General features: G+C 44.4%; 1 protein-coding gene across 3 annotated transcripts in view; it reads right to left on the bottom strand.

Moving 5' to 3' along the window:
* Nucleotides 1-6,170: 6,170 nt before the first annotated feature.
* The window catches only part of PDE3A (phosphodiesterase 3A), a 278,612-nt gene continuing 264,760 nt past the window's right edge, over nt 6,171-20,022 (bottom strand). For all 3 annotated transcript variants that reach the window (XM_028746828.2, XM_077935277.1, XM_077935278.1), the window contains exon 16: nt 6,171-15,224. In XM_028746828.2, coding sequence (XP_028602661.2) covers nt 15,016-15,224 — 209 coding nt within the window. In that variant the 3' untranslated portion in view covers nt 6,171-15,015. The remainder of the gene's footprint in view (nt 15,225-20,022) is intronic.

Below are 20,022 nucleotides of genomic sequence, written 5' to 3'. Positions count from 1 at the left end.
GTTGGAAGAGAACCTAAGGATCATTTAAGCCAACCCCCTGCAATGCAGAAATATGCAGCTGTCCTATATGGGAATCGAACCTCCAACCTCAGCAGTATCAGCATCATGCTCTAACTGAGCTATCCATGCTGAATAAATTGCCAGGTGAATACAGCCCATATGGTCACTTCAGTTGTTGTTGTTGTTGTTGTTATTTAGTCGTTTAGTCGTGTCCAACTCTTCGTGACCCCCATGGACCAGAGCACGCCAGGCACTCCTGTCTTCCACTGCCTCCCACAGTTTGGTCTAACTCATGCTGGTAGCTTTGAGAACACTGTCCAAGCATCTTGTCTTCTGTCGTCCCCTTCTCCTTGTGTCCTCAATCTTTCCTAGCATCAGGGTCTTTTCCAGGGAGTCTTCTCTTCTCATGAGGTGGCCAAAGTATTGGAGCCTCAGCTTCAGGATCTGTCCTTCCAGTGAGCACTCAGGGCTGATTTCCTTAAGAATGGATAGGTTTGATCTTCTTGCAGTCCATGGGACTCTGAAGAGTCTCCTCCAGAACCATAATTCAAAAGCATCAATTCTTCGGCGATCAGCCTTATAGAACACTAATAGTATACAGGCTGTGTTTAGCAGGTAATTTCCATGTTATCTGATCCTAGAAGAAATCCATTTGCAGCCCCCTTAACCCCCCCAGAATTGCAGGAGTAAAGTGACAACCTTTGGGCAGGATAAGGGCATACAGTTCTCAGTTCACGTTTAAAGGGGAAACCTACCTAATTCACACTTTCTGAAAGAAGATGTGGAACAAAACAGCCACCCTTCCAAATTCATGCTACTGCAAATTTTGAAATGAATGTATTTTCAGTCAAGTAATGTGTGCAAAAAGTGCATAGACTGGGGTAAAGTGTGGATAAAATTGCATACATTAGTGAAAGCAACATTTAAAAATGCACATACTGAGGAAGATTGCATACAAAAATGTGTATATTAGGAGATATCTACACTAAAATCCTGATGGATGTACTCACAAACGGATGTGGAAATATGGAGGTATGGAGACCTTAATATAATATTGGAAAAACAAAACACAGAGAGAATCCAAAATTGACAGATTTGTCCATTCCGATTCCGATTGTCTGAAAAATTATTCAGACAGGAAAAGGTGTTTAAAAGACAAAAGCAAGAAAGCAACAGACTGTCATCATATTGGTTTTGTGTTTGTTTGTTTTTTAAAATGCAATTTCAGCATCTTAAGGGTAGCAACCCAGTGTCATAAAATCCCGAGTAGTAATTTCATTAAGAATGGGAGTTCTTTTCATTTCACTTAAATCCTATTTAGGCTTCCTTTGTATTTGCAGGGAGACAGAGACAGACCACCTCTGCTTCCAAAGAAGGGGGGAAGCAGACTAAGCCCCCAATTAGCCTCCTCTGAATGGCTTGCTTTGGTGATCTGAAACATCAAGTGTTACTCCGTAACAGGTTATGCTCAATGTTGTTAGCAGCGAAGTGTTTGAATGGACCAGGCCTTCTTGATCTCAGATATCGAACTAAATAAGTTAGGAACAACTTGAATTAACAGCATAGAGTTAGGTGCTGCAAATGGATCATCTAGCTTTTAATTTATGTTTATCATTTTAAAAAAAATATTTTACAAATTATTATTATTTCAGAAGCTTGCTTTTGGCATTCATTTTCTTTTGGTGCAGACCCCCCAAGTGTCCCTATTTTCCAGGGACAGTCTTGGATTTACAGAAGCTGTCCCAGTTTCTGATTTGATCCTGGAATGTCCTACTTTCCTTAGGTCGTCCCTATTTTCATTGGAGGGTATGGTGTTATGGCGACAACCAAGTCAAGGAGATAAGTAACTAGTTGTTACGGTTTGTCACCACCTGTCGTGATAAAAAGTTACATAAATCGCAACGGCTTTGCTTTGCAAAGATTAACTTAACACTTGCAAATCTTACTTAAGGAACAAAAAGGGGAGGCCGTAAGAGAACGCAAGAGAACGCTGGCTAGTTAGAAATAAAAGCAAACTGAAGCTGCAGGAACTGCCCATCCCCTAGCCTTCCTAACATTTTGCAACATTGTCCCATGTATATCCTGCTGTACAATTTGTGCTATAGCTGGACCATAAAGAAGGCTGATCGCCGAAGAAATGATGCTTTTGAATTATGGTGCTGGAGGAGACTCTTGAGAGTCCCATGGACTGCAAGAAGATCAAACTTTTCCATTCTTAAGGAAACCAGCCCTGAGTGCTCACTGGAAGGACAGATCGTGAAGCTGAGGCTCCAATACTTTGGCCACCTCATGAGAAGAGAAGACTCCCTGGAAAAGACCCTGATGTTGGGAAAGATGGAGGGCACAAGGAGAAGGGGACAACAGAGGATGAGATGGTTGGACAGTGTTCTCGAAGCTACTAACGTGAGTTTGACCAAACTGCGGGAGACAGGAGTGCCTGGCGTGCTCTGGTCCATGGGGTCATGAAGAGTCGGACACGACTAAACAACAACAAAGCCAGAAAAAGATGGATGACCTGCCCTCTTTTTTACCTTCAATATCACACATTGTGCAGGAGTGCCCTAGTGGACGGGGAAGGCCCACACTCCTGTGTTTCCAAACACATGCAATTAGTCCTCAATAGGTCTAAAAAATAACCACAAATAAATACTCAGAAAACCCCAAGAACACTGCAAAATCGGAAGACACCAGCTGACTCAGATCTGAGGCCAATGTGCTCCAGCATCCTGTTCCCACAGCGACCAACATGATTCCTGTGGGAACCCCACAAGCAACACCACTCTCCCAAAGGCATATTGCCTCTGAATACCAGAGATAAGATATATATAGTCATCACAATGAGCAGTGACAGATAGCCTTATCTTCTATTAATCTGTTTAGCTTCCTCTTAACAGCTGCCCAGGTAGGAGGACATGGCTACACCTTGCGGAAGCAAATTCCAAAGTTTCTCTAAGCTGTGAAGAACTTCTAGTGCCTTAAATGGCTCAGGACTGCAATATCTCAAGGACCGCCTCTTTCCAGTTGAACCTACCCGGACCCTGAGATCATCTTGTGAGGTCCTCCTTTGTGTGCCTCCTCCTCAAGAGGTCCAGAGGGTGGCAACACGAGAACAGGGCCTTCTCTACAGTGGCTCTTTGTCTGTGAGATGCTCTCCCCAGGGAAGTTCGCCTGGCACCTTCATTATACACCTTTAGGCGCCAGGTAAAAACGTTCCTTTTTAACCAGGCCTTTGGTTGAACTGATTGACATCCTATGCCCTTTTGAAATGCGGCTCTTTTTTGGTGTGTGTGTGTGTTATTGGTTTATTGTTTTTATTTTTATTTTGTATATTGTGATCTTTTCTGTGAACCACCCTGAGACCTCTGGGTATAGGGCAGTATATAAATTCAATCAATCAATCAATCAATCAATCAATCAATCAATCAATCAATCATGTTACAAGACCTTTCTCCACATCATGCAGAAACCTACATGCCATTACCATGACCCTCTCATTACAGTGGTACCTCGGGTTACATACGCTTCAGGTTACAGACTCCGCTAACCCAGAAATAGTACCTCAGGTTAAGAACTTTGCTTCAGGATGAGAACAGAAATCGTGCTCTGGCGGTGCAGCAGCAGCGGGAGGCCCCATTAGCTAAAGTGGTGCTTCAGGTTAAGAACGGACCTCCAGAACGAATTAAGTTTGTAACCAGAGGTACCACTGCACTTGCCACTTTACAAGACAACATATAGCCGAATTTTTCCTCATGGAGCTACTCCACCCCCCTGATCACAATTTTCACTCTTCCTTAATTTCCTTCCTTCCTTGATTTTTTCCTCCAGATTGTTTCTAAGGTAAGACATTTCAGACCTTCCCATGAGCTGTGTTCCCCTCAGCCCACTAAAGCCAAAGTCCTTTGGGTCCCTCTCCTTCTTAGCCCACTGTGATGCTCAGGATAAGGTGCCTCCCACCCGCACCGCCTCTCCTGGGAAGATCCTACGTAGATTTGGGATCTTGTCTCTGTGACCGGTTTTCCTTATTAGCAAAGGACGGTTATCTGTGTGTGGTCTCTTAATGGTATCCGATTAGCTTTCTTCCCAGGGTGGTCCAGCTATCTTGCAGGACGTCTTGCAGTAGGGAAGGCCTCAGAAAAACAAACGCAGAAGAGTGTCTCATTAAGCACTCCTTTCACCTGAAAATGGTTCCCACTTGGATGCGTCGTATCACATTTCTGGTATATTTAGCGATCTAATGAATCGGAGGTGCACTTCATTGTACGCGTGTTTTCCACCTAGTTAGCTTGGCTTTACGCTCCGGTGTACCTCAAAGCAGGTGTGTATATAAATATCAGCTTCTCAATCCGATCTGTGCATCTGACAAAATACGGCTGTTGGCCATGAAAGGCGACAGCACAAACTATCGCCTTACAAGGCAACCCTAAACACTTCTGCTCAGAAGTATTGGATTCAATGGGGGCATATTCCCAGGTTAAGTGACTGTGATAACGTATCCAGAAGAAACAGCTTGGGGGATAGGACTTGGGAGTCCAAAAATGTCTGAAGGTAACCATTTTGGTTACCCTGGTGTAGCTGGTAGGTGAATGTCTGCATGCATGAAAGAAATGGGGTGGTTGGGTAATTTTGTGTCATTTTAGGGTGTGAAACTTAATTTTTGCAAATTTCTTCAGTGAGGTTTTTTTAAAAAAAAATGCTTATGGGTGTGAGGAATTCAAATCTGCTATTATTTTCATGACTGGACAATATTTAGCTTGGTAAGTCTACGTCTGATGAAGAAGCACATAATCTGCTTTTGGAAAACCAAAGAATTTTGATTTTCCCTTCTGAAAATGTCAGGCGATGCTAAATAAAAGCAACAATAAAAATAATATCAATATGGAATATAACTGCAAGTACTGGGTAATCATTTCTAACGATGTCTATGAAATTTTACACACGTTTTACTTACCAAGCAAAACTAAATTAATTTAACCAAAATGTGTTTTTTTTAAATTCACGAATCATCATGCCGCAACTCTTCGGCACCTCTCATTTTGGGAATTTGAAAGCTGAAAAATTCAACACGCCCTAATTATTGCGGGGTGGGGGAGAGAGAGATTTGAAGAGAAAGGAACAGAGAGATGAGGGGAAGGCTGTTGAGATAATTGTGGGGGTGGGATGTGGAGTGTGGTCCTTTTATCCGAGGAGCAAGAAGGGGATGGAGGGGCTGAGCCACAAAATGGAGAACATAGAAGAAGGAATTTACAAGATGGAATTTGGTCAACGGCCTTCCACTTAATCTGGGATGTCACATGTTCCTATGGTGCAGAATGAACTTGCTTTGTGCTGAGTTCAAGTCATGCACAGTCTTGCCAGGATCAAAATTAGGCACTGTCAATGACGTTCTATACAAATGCTGTATTGTCACCATTATCCTAGTGGCATTTGTAGCCTTTATTTTTTTCCCCTGCAGAAAGTAGCATCAGAAAAAATTGTAGAAATAATAACACATTGAGTCTAATTGGAAGCCAAATGTTTTTGTTTTGTTTTTCCTTTTTTCCCTTCCCCTCACCCCCCCCCCTTCTTCCTCTTCTTTTTTCTGTTTTGTGCCTCCTTTCTTGGTCTTTCTCTTTCTGATATGTTACGAAAGAGATAAAGGGATAAGAGTGTAATATAACAACTTCAGTAAGTTAAAAGTGGTGTGTAATTTTTCTATTACTATTTATGTATTGTTAAAATTGGTTAATTGTAATGAATTGATGTAGCAACTGCTGTGGTTTTCCCCCTTGTTATTGTTGAATTCTAAATAAAGTACAGTGGTGCCCCGCAAGACGAATGCCTCGCAAGATGAAAAACTCACTAGACGAAAGGGTTTTCCGTTTTTTGAGTTGTTCTGCAAGACGAATTTCCCTATGGGCTTGCTTTGCAAGACGAAACGTCTTGCGAGTTCTTGCGAGTTTGTTTCCTTTTTCTTAAAGCCGCTAAGCCGTTAATAGCCACTAAGCCGCTAAAAGCCGCTAAGCCGCTAATAGCCGTGCTTCGCAAGACGAAAAACCGCAAGACGAAGAGACTCGCGGAATGGATTAATTTCGTCTTGCGAGGCGCCACTGTATTATTCTTTAAACAAAAAGAAAAAAAGAAAGTAGCATCAGACAACCAGCCTTCAAAGGAAAGAAAGAACAGCAAACCAATATGATACCACAGAATTATATTTGTTTTTCTTCACATTGCAACATCCACATTGTTCATTTTTTTTGTGTGACAAGTTTTATCTCTAATAATTCTGAATACATATTTACTATTGTACATTTATACCAAGAGGCACTTCCAGTAATTCTGGCAAAAAAGAGGAGCATCATTATAGTGTCTAACTTACAAAAAACAGTAAAAATAAATAATGTTTATCTAAAAGATTTCTCTCTTTGTTTTTTGTTTTTTTTTTTGTTTAAATCCCTGTACAGAATCTATTTTGTACAAAACATTTATCAGCCATTAACTAAAAATCACTTAACAAATACTTGTGAAGGGAATATATTAAGTATTGCTACATGTCTTAAGTGCAAGGATATCAGTGAAAGGTAAAAAAAAAAAAAAAAGATTTCCGCCGGTCCGTGAAAGAGCATCATCTTAAAAAAAAAAGAAGAGGAAAAGAAAATCACACACACTCACACACACAAAATACAAGGCCTTGTTCTTGAAGTGTTCAAAACGAAAAGAGGAGGCTTGGTTATTACAACAATATTGACAATATATAAATATAAATTAATGAATGTAGTACTTAGTGAAAAGAACACCGTGTTTAAAATGGACCAATACTGATGGCACGTCCCCGCCCCCCACCTTCCTACTTTGGTTGGCAGTTCCCTTTGGGCACGAGTCAGCCAAAAGTGAGGCACTTAGTCCCCATTTCAAGGAGAAATCTGCAGCCCAGTCCCACTCACTGACCTCAACAGGACTGGCTCCCGGGTTCATCTGCATAGAATTGCAGCCTCAAGGAGGAACGTTGTGTTTCTGAAGCCGCTAGCTCCCCACCCCCAGTTCTCCTTTTTCAGCAACTTCGGGGATTGGGAAACAATTTTCAGCCTAACGGCCGCACCCCCCTTCTGGGGAAAGGGAGAAATCGCATGCCGGCAGTGGGCGGAGCCAGAGAGAAGAGTGGGAGGAGCAGCGAATGCAAATTTTACCGTTGTGCAGGTATGGAAGAGGCACGGTCTGAGGTCAAGGAGACATTCCCACTTGGCAGGAACTCTCAAGGGGGGGGGATCAGGACCAGAGAGGAGCATGGCCTGGGGTGCTGGACAGAGAGGGCTGAATTGACACATCTGGCACCTTTGCTACCCCTGAGCTTCATTCTCATGCTCCAAGACCTTATGAAATAATAGTTTCTGAGAGAAATAGCAACCAGGCTTTGATAGCATGCAGGAGAGGCAGAGCGTGAGGCTGAACACTACCTTTAATATCAAGCACTGGAAGTGCTGAACTCTGGTTGGCTCATGCCCTTATGTTTTCGTAGTTTTCTTCTTTTTTTAAAAAAGAAGTGGATAGCTTGAGATATTGCTTTAGAGGAAAACCTGCAAGATTTTAGCGCCCGTAAACTCTGCAAAAGGACTCTTCTAAAAAAGAAAGGTGCAAACCTATCTAATGGAACATTGAGAATGCATTCTTTAACATGTAATAAACAAGGACTGCCACGGTCTGCCGAAAGCTCAGCTTGATTAGAAAACATAGCCTGTGTCATCAACAGACACAGCTCAGAGGAGGCGCTCCACACCTCGAGTGTTGGGAAGCAAAATGATTCGCTGGGGAGACAAATGGGCGTGCAATGTTTTTACAGGGAGTGCACACCCATTTGTTCCAATGTGAATTTTGCACTAACAAAGGAATCGGCTTCAAGTCATGTGACAGTCAAGTACATAATCATCTTTCAAAGGGTTGCCTAGGGCACCATTTTTAACCTTGGAGGATTCAAAGATGGACGTAGCTGCAGAACGTTGTTTCAAACGTGAGGATGTGTGATTATGCAAACGTCGTGAGGCTATGTGCTTGCATCTGGGAAACAAACGGTTAAGCATCACCCGGTGTGGATGCCGTGCACCAGAACGAGTGCAAGCAAATCGGCGGGGATCACGCATATGAAAAGGCATGCCTGGGACAAAATGGTGTGGGCCAGGAATTGGCAACTGAGGAGCCTGTGGGCCAAAGCTGACCCTCTGAGTAGCAGCATCTGGGTCTCCCAGTTGCCAAACAGAGACAAGAGGCTCAGCAGATCCCTTCTGTGGGTAGGCTGGAACCTTGGCATTCCACACACCACCTCCTCTCTTAATAGGCCTCTCCAGTAAAACAGGATCAGGCGATATCAGGAATAATAACATTTGAGCCACTGGGACTGGTTAACCAGAGGTTCAGATAATGCAAATGCTTGAGATTTGAGTTGAAATACAAAGGCCACAACTCTTCTATCACTCACATTCAGATGCTCTAATCCAATTATAACCTGATTGAAGGCTGGAGCTCCAAGGTGTGTATGGAACTCACCTACCTGCAAGGGCTTTTCTATTTGTTTCAATTTACTTTCCAAGACATTTTACTGTTTGAGGTGAAGGTCAAGATGGCGCCCTGCTCTCCATTCCACTTTCAGAAGCTGACTGGGCTGGCAGACGAATCTTGCTTCGATGCTGGCCAGAGGAGAGTGTTCTCCACCATACCCGAGGCACTAGAGTAGATTCGTAGAGAGGGTCCAGAACAGGCCGTGTGGCCTGTCCTCCTCAGAGGGGAGCAGTTTGGGGAGGCTTACGAGGAACAGCCAGAATGCACCTGCCTGCTCACTCTACCAAATGAAAGAGCCGGCTCTGCTGTTCATAACTTCCATCAACATGCATGATGGTATGAAACCACCATTAGCACTTCCTGTAGCAACAGTTTCATTGCCTGGATGCAACAGTTCCTTCCATCTCAGTCCAAATTTTCCTCTAACAATGTCCACTGCATCTTTAGCAATATAAACAAACAAAGCATGCTGAATTTTTTGACTGCCCCGAAGGGCTTACTTCCTAATTTGTAACTAAGCCGGGCCCAAATTCAGTGCATAATTCAGTGCAGATTTGGAACTTGGCCGAGAGTTTCAAAAGCAGACATAAGAGTTTGAGTGAGGTGGAAATGATTTTGACACCCATTCCCCGCCCTGAAATTACACGATCTCTTCTCGTGTTGCCCGTTCAACCATCTGAGTTCAAAATCCCATCAGCTCCAAGGCTAATTATGCTGGAATCGTGCTTGCCAGCTGGGAGACACCCAAATTTTCAAGGAACCAGAAAACGGCACAGCTCTTTGGTGTCCAATTCCTAGCGACACCATATACGAAATCTCTCCCACTGAGCATTGTCAATGAAGGGCAAAACTGAGTTGGCGTTTGATAAAGCCACTTATATTCCTTTCAGCCAAACAAAACCGAAACCAAAAATCCTGTAAGTGTGTCATAACAATATTTTCCAAAGGATTAGTCCTTATCCTGAAATGGATACTTTAAGATCAATCCGCCACACCAAGGAACAAAAAATTCTGGGCCGTGTGGGAGCTGCAACCATGCCATGTCATTTTATGTGTGGTGTAGCAGTTAAGGGATTGGGACTAAGGCTTGGGAGAACAGGGTTCAAATCCCCACTCAGCCACTGTGATATAAATTTAGGGGAGGACAAGGCTATCAATGGCTACTACTAGTTGGTCTCTGCAACTGATCCTGCAGGGATCTTATTATATAACTATGTCTATTTTTGCCTTCATCACTGTTGCGTTCTTCTCATCAGTTTGGGTTGAAAAATGCTCTTCATTCCTGATCCTCATCACTCAGAAACACTTTAGGCTTATAAGGAGGTTAGGCTTGTCAAGTTAAGTTAGAAACGGTCACACCAAGGCTACAGAAACCAACAGCACATTGGAAACAAAAGCAGATCTAGTTCTAATGACCACCACTGGCAAAAGACAATCTCTGATTTTACCCTGCTTCCAAAATTACTCCCTCCTTTCAAATATTCTCTTTCTTGCTCACCTAAGGATTCCCAGGAGCCTTCCAGCAGAGCGAGTTTTTAGGAGCAGGCAGGGGCCCAGAGTTAGGAATGTCTCTCCATTAAAACAATTACTGTGAAGCTACAGGCAGCTCTGAGCTGTGATTTCAGGGTTGCAAGCCATGCAAACTGTTGACCTGTGCATTTATTGCAAAAGAAATCATGCTGATGAAGAAAGGCCCAGCGAGTCTACCAAAATACATTCAAGGGCTTCCGGACACCATGAGAAATGTGTTTGGGCACGATACGCAGAAAGGCTATGCAAAACACACAGCTCTCCCCACAAAAAATGCACACACCCTGGAACTGGAATTTTGGTTAATTTTTTTGGGATATGAGTTTGGACTGCAGTCACTGATTGCGCTTCAGAGAAAACTGTGAAGAAGAATATTCCTTTGACCACAAGCATTTCGTTTAACCCATGCTTGGTGAGGTTAACAGTTTATTTATTTTTGTAAAATATCAGCAGCTCAGAGCAACCCTTGCATTTTAGTACAGAATGGTAACCATCTCTTCCACCAACCCAGAGGGCTGTGTAGGTAGCACTCTGTGCATGAAGGGACTTTGGAGTTCCCCTCCAAGGGAACCTCGTGGGTTTCCCAGAAATCTGGTCCTCAAATTACAGAGAGGGTGGTGGGAGGGTGCTGTGCACAAACTTTTGGGCGCATAAGCCACAGGCTTCCTGGCGATTTTGAGTTGTATTAAAAGAACTAGAGGAGGCCAGAAAAGTAGGGATAATATAAGAATGCAAGCACTCCTGAAAAGGAAGAGGGGCTTCATTGAATGCAGCAATTGTGGGAACAAGACATGAAGCAGGCAGAGAAGCAACCTCTCCCACAACGGCGCCAAGCTAGATGAAAATGCAGCCAGATTCAACCTTGAAGGGCAAAGAGGTCATAAACAAAGACAAGGATAAGCACCTTGAAGGGTGAAGAGGCCATAACAGGGACAAGGATAAGCACTGAGAAAAATCACAGAAAGGGCTGGTCCTGTGATCATGAAATCACACTGGCATATAAACCACAGGCCTGGGATTCTTAAGTTTTGAAATAAGGGTCATTTCACACATTGACAAATCCGGACATTAAGGGCACACTCAGTAGGAAGTCACCATTGGGGCCAGCCTTACTATGAGGTAAAGTGAGGCAGTGGGAGGGGCGAAGAGATGAGGAGTGGTGGCAAGCTATTGGAGAACAGAGCTGTACCTGCTAAACTATCTGGCTGACCTGAGTTTTGGTGGAGGATGCCACAAGGTGGCGGCGCCTAAGAAAGATTGAACTACTAGCAGAGTTGGATTCTGTCTATGGAATCGAGGGAGGGCACCATCTTGCCATTTGCCTCAGGAAGTGAGATGTCTTGCGCCAAACCTGACTGCTCTAATCCCAGTTCTTTGACAAGTGCATTTATACAACACGTGTGTTTGACATCTATCTTTTACATTTCGGGGACAACCATGGGAGGAAAAGTGTGTGTGTGTGTGTGTGTGTGTGTGTGTGTGTGTACGTACAGAGACGGTCATTCCTGTGATTCACCTCAATCTCTATTTTTTGGTCTACTCTTGCCACTTACAGGACATTACTAAGGCCACATCTGCACCCATTCACTTAAAACACTGTTATACTACTTTATTAAACAGCAATGGTTTCCTTCAAACATTCCTGGGAACTGAAGTATGTTATGGGTGCTGGGAGTTGTTAGGAGGTCCATACTCCCCTTCACAGAGCTACAATTCCCCAAGTGGTTCAACAATCAATTCCTCTTCTCCAGCAACTGTAGCTCTGTGAGGGGGAACTGGTTTCCCCTAACAACTCTCAGCACCCTTAACAAACTACAGTTCCCAGGATTCCATGGGCAAAGCTGTGACAGTTAAAGCAACATAACCATGCTATAAATTGGGTGAGGATGTGGCCTGAAACAGTGTGAGAGACAACAGCCCCCTAATCAAGTTCCCTCTCCTTTGACTTTTTCCTAGCACAAAGAAGTCAAGGACACTGAACGACTAGACTCTAGATGCTGAAGATGTGTTTCCCTGGAAAATGTTTAACTTGCACATGGTAGCTGATGCTGGTAATCCTGAAGCTGTGGTACCTGGAGGCCACTGAGAAGCAAGATTGGGAAAAGAAGGCAGGTAAATAGCCACCATAGAAGCATCATGCACAAGACCTAAGGTACTGGGTCTCAGGAATGGCACACTAACTTTGGCACAATTTCTGAGCACACTTTTAAGTTATGCAAGCAGATCTGTCTCCACATATAGTGCTACTGAAACTCAAGTTGGGCAGTGATCAATGGCTAGATTCTTGATACTGAAACTCAGTTATCCTTGGTAAAACCTGCCTCTGAGGATTGATGCTGAAGTCTCACTACCAATTATGCAAGATCTTATTTGTCGAACGAGCAAATGGCTACATTTTATTTTTTAAAAATAGCTTTTTTTCTTTTTTTTCTTAAATTATCTTTACAAAAATGCCCCACCCTTCTTCCCCCTTATTATCTACAAGACCCAAAAGGCATTTCCATATTTACATATAGATAAGCAAATCATGGACAAGGAGATTAAAAAAGAAATCAGTTAAGCGACCAAAAAAAACATATTGCTGAAGACCTGATCTTCTGTTTGCTTTTCAAAACAGCAAACCGAATTCCAAAGTAAAAATAAATAAATCCTTCTGTTGGATCAAGGAGGATCTAAGCAAGCTATTAATTGCCAATTAATTCCTTGCTGAGGAATGACATGCTTTGGCCTCACTTCCAGTGGCTGCTCTCTCACACACAAAGGGTAGGCCTCTGTGCTCTTCAGTTTAAGCACTGCAAAGGTCCTTTGACTTCAGAGATCCTGGATGCTTCCACATCTCTCATCCTGCTGCTTTTAAAGACTGAGAGTGAAACCTCCTTTTAAAAATAAAACCCCACATTAGGGGCCGTGAGTAGAATGAGAACAGAAAAAAATTAAACACTGACAATATGCATTCGGCCCCTAAGTTCATATCATTTTCTACAGCGGGTGTGAGGAACTGTCAGTCCTCCAGCTGTTTCTGAACGACTTCCATCAGCCCCAGCAAGCATTGTCATTGGGAGGTATGGGTCTGAAACATCTGGAGGGCCAAAGCTTCTCCACACCTGTTCTGCACCCACCCACCCAGTCACAACGCCTCCTTAAAGGTATTTTGAGGGGGACTTGAAACTAAATACATGCATTTGCCAGATTATTGTAGCCCTGCAAGCATAGCTATATAGGAAAAGTTAAATTATAGCTTATTCTACATAGATTTTTTCCAGCGGCCGTCAAAGGCTACATGGGAAACCACCTTCACTGAAAAGGAGAAGCATGGTTAATCCCTGTCCTGAAAGAGGAGCAGAAAGATAACCCCACCCTCAAAAGTCCCCCCAACTTTTGCACAGATGCTTTCTACAGGCACTTCTGCCAAGAGTTAAACCCATCAGTAGTTTCCCAAACTGTGTTTTGGAGAACTCTGGGGCTCTTTGGAAATCTGCCATGGCTTTTTCAAGGAAGGAGACTTATGTCCCTCCAGATGTTTAAAGATTACAGTGCCCATCATCCTTGACCACTGGTTACTCTGGCTGGCGCTGATGGCAACTGGAGTCCAAGAACATCTGGAAGGCCACACGTTCCCCACCACTGCTTTATGGGAAGATCCATAATGGAAGAATAACTCTCCCCAAAATATAGCTTGCTTCTCACTACCAGCGATATACACATGATTTGCAGCAAACTAACCAATGCCGAACGCGTTCCCCAAAAACAGACAATCTGAAAGCCACTGTTGCAGAGGACCAAGTTTGATGACCCTCTCTGCAAATTCCAGTATGAACTGAAAATATCACAATAAGCCGTGACCAAGCATCTTCGGTCATTACTTGACATTAAACTGAGAATCAGCCAATGTGCCTCTTTTTTCATAAGCCCACAAGACATCTGGAATCATATGATTATTATCAAAGGAGGCATTGAAGAGGGCCATGCAAATCTCTCTCCCCAGCGCTTTCAAGAGACTGGGAATACCTTTGGACATGACGGATGAGCGCCAGTGGTTGGATGTGCATTCCCTTCTGCAGACAACTGGTGTCGGCCATTTGCAACTTGTACAAAGCGTACGTGTGATCCAGTGTAAACTTGTACAGTCTGCAGGTGTGAATACAGCTAGTGTTAACTTGCCAATGGATGCTCATTTTAGGAAACGAGCTACCAGCCAGCTGCAGAAAAGATTGCACCAGCCATTGGCTGCCCTTGCTTTGCAGAGCCCAAAGCTGCCCCTGGTTTATGCCTGCCTGAATTATTCTGAGTTGTGCGGAAGAAGAAGAAAGACAGAGTGCTTCTAACACAGGCTCCCCGAGGCTGAGAAAGATAAGGAGGTCACATTTGCAGACAAAATTTACACCCATGCAGGAGCCATTTTCTTGACATTCTGGGGTCGGAACCTTATGCACATGTGCTGAGATAACATACTCTAGTGTCACAGCCAGCCTCAAATGCAACATCACATCCATTTGTTCAGGGATGCTATGCGTACCACCCCACCTGTGTATCTATACTGGCACAACAGAACCAATATTTCACGGATAAGATCACTGACACCATATCATGGAGACAGAAGAACAAAGGCAACCGCCACTCCCTTCACTGCGAGCAGAAATTTCTCCTCCTTCTTTTCTCTTTCGTTATCACAGTTACCATAATATGCCATCATTAAAAAATCGAAAACAAAACAAAATGAAGCTGATAAACCCAAGCTAATATTCCCATCCCATACGAAAGTCTGTAAAAGTTGGTGTTGCAGTGTGAAAGCTTCTTTGAGCGGAGGAGTTTAAAGGTAAAGAGAAACAACTTAAACAGCTGTAGGTGCATTATCCCGTATTTCTACAGTGTTGTGTCTAAGTGTTGTGCTGGCTTGTAAAAAGGAACAGGTGCGCAAGTCATCCTTGTCTCAAAATACTGATCAACATCCTATCCTTGTCATTGGTTTGTCTCGGGCGCTTTGCATTCCTCTTCCCCTCTGGGCTTCCCTTTTTCTTCCTCCTCCTCTTTTATAGCCTCAATCTCTTCGGAGGGTTGCTTTTCTGCCCCGGCTTTCCGTTCCTCCTCCGCAACGACTTTCTTCCACATCTGATGGTTCTCAAGTAGGTGCTGAGTGATTTGGCAGTAGATTTTCCTCCTCTTCTTCCCTGCAAAACAACACAGGGGAAAATGATGCCTTAAGCTGCAACCGTGGGCAGAGTACGAATAGAAAGGGAAGGTTCAGTGGTAGATGGGATCTGTTCGTACGGAGGGTGCCTCAGGCTCAATCCCAAACACCTCCATTCAGGGCTGGGAAAAATTCATTGTCTGAAACCCCGGGGAGTTGCTGCCAATCAGTGTAAATCAGTAGTTTTCAACTTTTTAAGACTCGGGACCCACCTTTAACCCAAGCAAGCATTTCTTAATTTCTTACTATATAATATTTATGCAAGGTGGGAACGTGCATCACGCTACAGTTCACGTGGCTGGCAGCAGGGGGCCACATGAACTGCAGTGCGACAACAATGGACAGAATGGGCGAATGAAGCAGGCAGGCTGGTGGCGCAAGTGAACAGGCACACAAAGCAAGCAAGTGGGCAGAAGGGCCTTACCACGTTACCACTGCCATTGTCGTCACCACCACCTACCTGCCCACTCACTCACATGCACAGCAGAGGGAGGGAAGCCTGGAGTCTAAGCAAGCAGACAGCCCAGTTGAGCAAACCAATGGGGGGATAGTCCAGTGGACTGAGCAAGCAGGCAGCCAGGAGGCCAATCCAGACAGGACTTCCTGCGCTTCCCATAGTTGTTGCTGCAGTGTCGGTGAGCAACATGGGCCGGGGCGGGGGGCAGCCTCTAGTGTTGACATTTATTTGCACGTTGGCAGAGCTGCTCCCCTGACCCACCAGTCGAAAGTCAAGGGTGCAGAGACCGGGTCTGGTCTTCCTAATGTTGCTGAATGACAAGGTCCATCACTCCTCTACTTTGGTCCAGTGCTGACAATGCTAAGCTAGATAGACCTAAAGTAGAAAGCCTATGTTCCTATGCTCACAGATGTGGATTTAATATTGCAAATGGAATAAGCTATCTCAAATGGGTTGCTGTCACCAGGTTGTTTCATTACAGGATTTTCTGCAGATTAAATTTAGGGTAGGGGTAGAAAATATAGCTTAGCATTTGCCCATGCCATTGTGTGGACCCTGCAAAAAAATCTGAATAAATCAAGAGCACCCATCCCACAATGGACACCTCTCTGGAAGCACATTAGGGCTTAATTCTGGGTATACACAGACCTTAAAGGTAAAGGGACCCCTGACAGTTAAGTCCAGCTGTGAACGACTCTGGGGTTGCAGCGCTCATCTCGCTTTACAGGCCGAGGGAGCCAGCGTTTGTCCGCTTCCGCAAACAGTTTTTCTGGGTCATGTGGCCAGCATGACTAAGCCGCTTCTGGCGAAACCAGAGCAGTGCACGGAAATGCCGTTTACCTTCCCGCCGGAGCGGTACCTATTTATCTACTTGCACTGTGTGCTTTCGAACTGCTAGGTTGGCAGGAGCTGGGATCAAAGAACAGGAGCTCATCCCGTTGCGGGGCCTCGAACTGCCGACCTTCCGATTGGCAAGTCCAAGCGGCAGTGTGGTTTAAACCACAGCACCACCTGCGTCCCATACACAGACCTTAATCGCACCATAAATTTAAAGCATGGTTACATTACTTTAAAAATCAACCTGTCCACAGCCCCAAACCTCCCAGTAAGTAACAGTGATCCACCTGCTGGGAAGCTATTGGTGTGGCTCCGCTTCCTCATTCTCTGTGTCCCCCCCCCTTTTATTTACAATCGAGGTCACACTTGCACCGTACATTTAAAGCCCTATTGTGCCACATGGAGAATCCTGAGAACTGCAGTTTGCAAAAGGTGCTGACCTACCATGCTACAATTCCCAGCACCGTTAACAAACTACAGTTCTCAAGGTTGTCCATGATTATTCCAGTGGCAAGACAGTACTTTAAGCACATGGTGTGGCTGTGACCTGAACAAATTTACAAAAATGTGCACATCATAGTACCCCACCATAGGTACTAAAGTAGCCTTCTCCAAGCTAAGTTGGGACTACAATTCCCATGATGGGAGATACAGTCCAAAACATCTGCAGGGGCCCAGGCTAGCTGAGGCTGTATTGAAGCCACTTAGACATAGATTAAGATTTAATTATCAAACACTACTGCTCATTTCCCCACACTGTGGAACTCCCTGCCTATTGACAACTCACTGTTTCTGTCTGGCACCTGATGAAAACTGTTTTGTTTAGGCAAGCCTATAGACACGTAGAACGCCGACACATGTTTTAATCTGGTTTTCATCTTATTGGTTTTTTTGTATCTGTTTTTGAATGTTTTAAATAGCTGTTTTACACTGGTTTTGTTTATTAACTTATTTTACTGTTCCATTCTTTTTACAAACCACTCTAAGGTTTTATTATAGTCAAGCGGCATGTAACTTTTATGAAATGAATAAATAAATGCTATAAGAAAACATATTAAGACTTTTAATATTTTCGTTTTCGTATTACAATTTGCCCTAACCTCTGACCAATTAAAACCAGCCACCGCTGATTTATCAACTCAAAAGTTCAGTTGACTGATCTGTACCACTTGAGCAAATTAACCATGTGCTGTACAAATAATAATCCCACATGCTTTTGTGGAGGTTTCCCGAGACAACTGTGTGCTGAAACCTTCTCATGCCACAGAGGCAAACGTATCCACTCTGGGCTCCAGAACCACTGAGCTGAAGTGGCAAGAGTTCTCAAAGCTAAGAATCTTAGCAAAACAAACACTTAAAAGTTGCTCCTTTGCAAACTCCCACATCACCTATCCTTAGCAGCAGCAGCTACAAACTTCAGCGATATGAACCTCTTCAAGGTTTTAATGAAGAGCCGGTGGGGAAGAGGGGAAAAAAAAAATGACGTAGAGGAATGTTTTGTCGCAAAGAAATGTGTGCATAGATTAGCGTTTCCAGGTGGCCTTAAGTGTGTGTCAGGAGCCAAACCGTTGAGTCCTTCAAGCTTTTCAACGGCAAACAAAGAGCTTTTCACTGTGGCACAGCCCAAATCTAGTTCAATCCTTCATTAGAAAGCTTTCACTCCCCTGTAGGAAACCTGAAGGTTTAATCAGGAGAAAACTCTATTCCGCACAGCGCTCCGTGTTAGAACATTCTATCCCTGGTTTCCCGGGAGACAACACTCCCCCCCCCTCGCCACCCTCCCGAGTCTTGCAGCTCTCCGCAGAGGTCATTAGAGCATTTATCACCACCTGAGATTCTGCTCGGAACCACTGCAAACCTAATCAGGCTAACCGATGCAACTGCACTCATTTGCTTTTAGGTCAGGGGGTTGCATCGGGAATGCAAGAACTGAGAGAGGGGTCTTGGGGTCTGAACAGGAGGCAACGGACCCGAAGCGAGATCTTGGGGTCAAAACAGAAGTAGCTCAAGGAAGGTGCTGACCCAGCGTGCGGCGGCTGTGGAAAAGGCACGCTCCATGCTAGGGGTCGTTAGGAGAGGAATTGAAAATGAAACAGCCAGTCTGCACCGTGCTGCTATGCAGGTGTGGCTGCGTTTGGAGTACTGTGTACAGTTCTGGTGGCCTCACCTCAAAAAGGATATTGTAGAGAGTTTGAAAAGGTTCAGAGAAGGGCCACCAAGATGGGCCTTTCAAGGGAATGGAGGAACTTTCCTATGAAGAAACATTGAGGTGTCTGGGGCTTAGAGCAGTGGTACCCAGCTAAGAACTGTGGATCCTGTTTTTCAAAAGCTAAGCCATGGACGCCCTACTTTTGGAAATGTTGATGTCTCAGCACAAAACCAGGATGCACATCTTCTGGGTGGTCTCCTGTGCAAGTCATGTGACCTGTGAGAGAACACAACGCCCCCCTCCAAAATGTGTGTTTCTTGTTGCCACAATCTTGTGTGTTTTGGGGGCAGTGTTTGAAACTTCCATTGCTCTAGTGTCAGAGTGCTGTAAGCAGCTCCCGGCTGGTTGCCCAGGAAACTATAAAGACAAGGAAAAGTTTCTTACAGTCCTTTTTTATTTCAGACATTACAGAGACAGGCTATAGAACACAGCCTCTTGGATAATGGTGTCGTCCCGAGTGAATCTCCACCCTGTCTCTCCCACTTCCTCATTCGTCGTCATCATCCCCTCCTCTATGGGTGCTGCTAAGTGCCCTCTGTCTTTGAGCTCTTTGCTCCCCTACTTTTGAGGCCTGCTGGGTTCTGGGAGATGGAGGGTCTGGAATGCTTTCTTGTGACAACGTGTCAGCCAGCTGCTGCTCCCCTCCCATTATTTCCCAACTTTTCCTTTCATCTGCCTCTGAGCTGTGACCTCCCACAAAGCCCTGTTGTAAATCTACACTGTCTTCCTCTTCCTCCTCCCTGGAAGGGTCAGGATGGGGAGCTGGTCTCCACCATTCCTCCTCTGCCCAGCCCAACCCCCAGGCGCATTTTGCGACAAGGAATTTCATTAGCACGAGCAGTTTCTGAGCTCTGGGCGCAGTACTGCGCCTAAGATTTCAGATTAAAACTGCAGAGTGGAAGTAAAGGAGGACCTTTTTCTGCCTCCCCACTTCCAGCTACTCTCTGAAGACTGGAGAAGAGACCCTCTTAAGAATATTAGGGGGTTGGGCAGGGGAAGGACTAGACCATGTGAGAAATGAACATAATATTTTAGCTGCAGTTCATTCATGTATTCTTGTTGTAAGAAAGCAAGCCTAGACATTCCGTTGTTGCACCCATAACCTAGGTTTAAGGTGCCATGTAGCTCCTAGCTTTCGTACCTCAGTTTCTAACACTGTTTGGGGCATCATGCTCTCACACAATGGCTCAGCTATTTCCCTTCTTAAAAAAACCCACTCTTTCTGCTAGACCTTCTTGATAATTCCAGGTATCTGAAAACTAAGAATTCTGCTCT

The sequence above is a fragment of the Podarcis muralis genome, chromosome 10 (genome assembly GCF_964188315.1).
Source record: "Podarcis muralis chromosome 10, rPodMur119.hap1.1, whole genome shotgun sequence".
Taxonomy (NCBI): Eukaryota; Metazoa; Chordata; class Lepidosauria; order Squamata; family Lacertidae; genus Podarcis; species Podarcis muralis.
The sequence above is the reverse complement of the archived record's forward strand: the minus strand, read 5'-3'. Positions and strand labels throughout refer to the sequence as shown.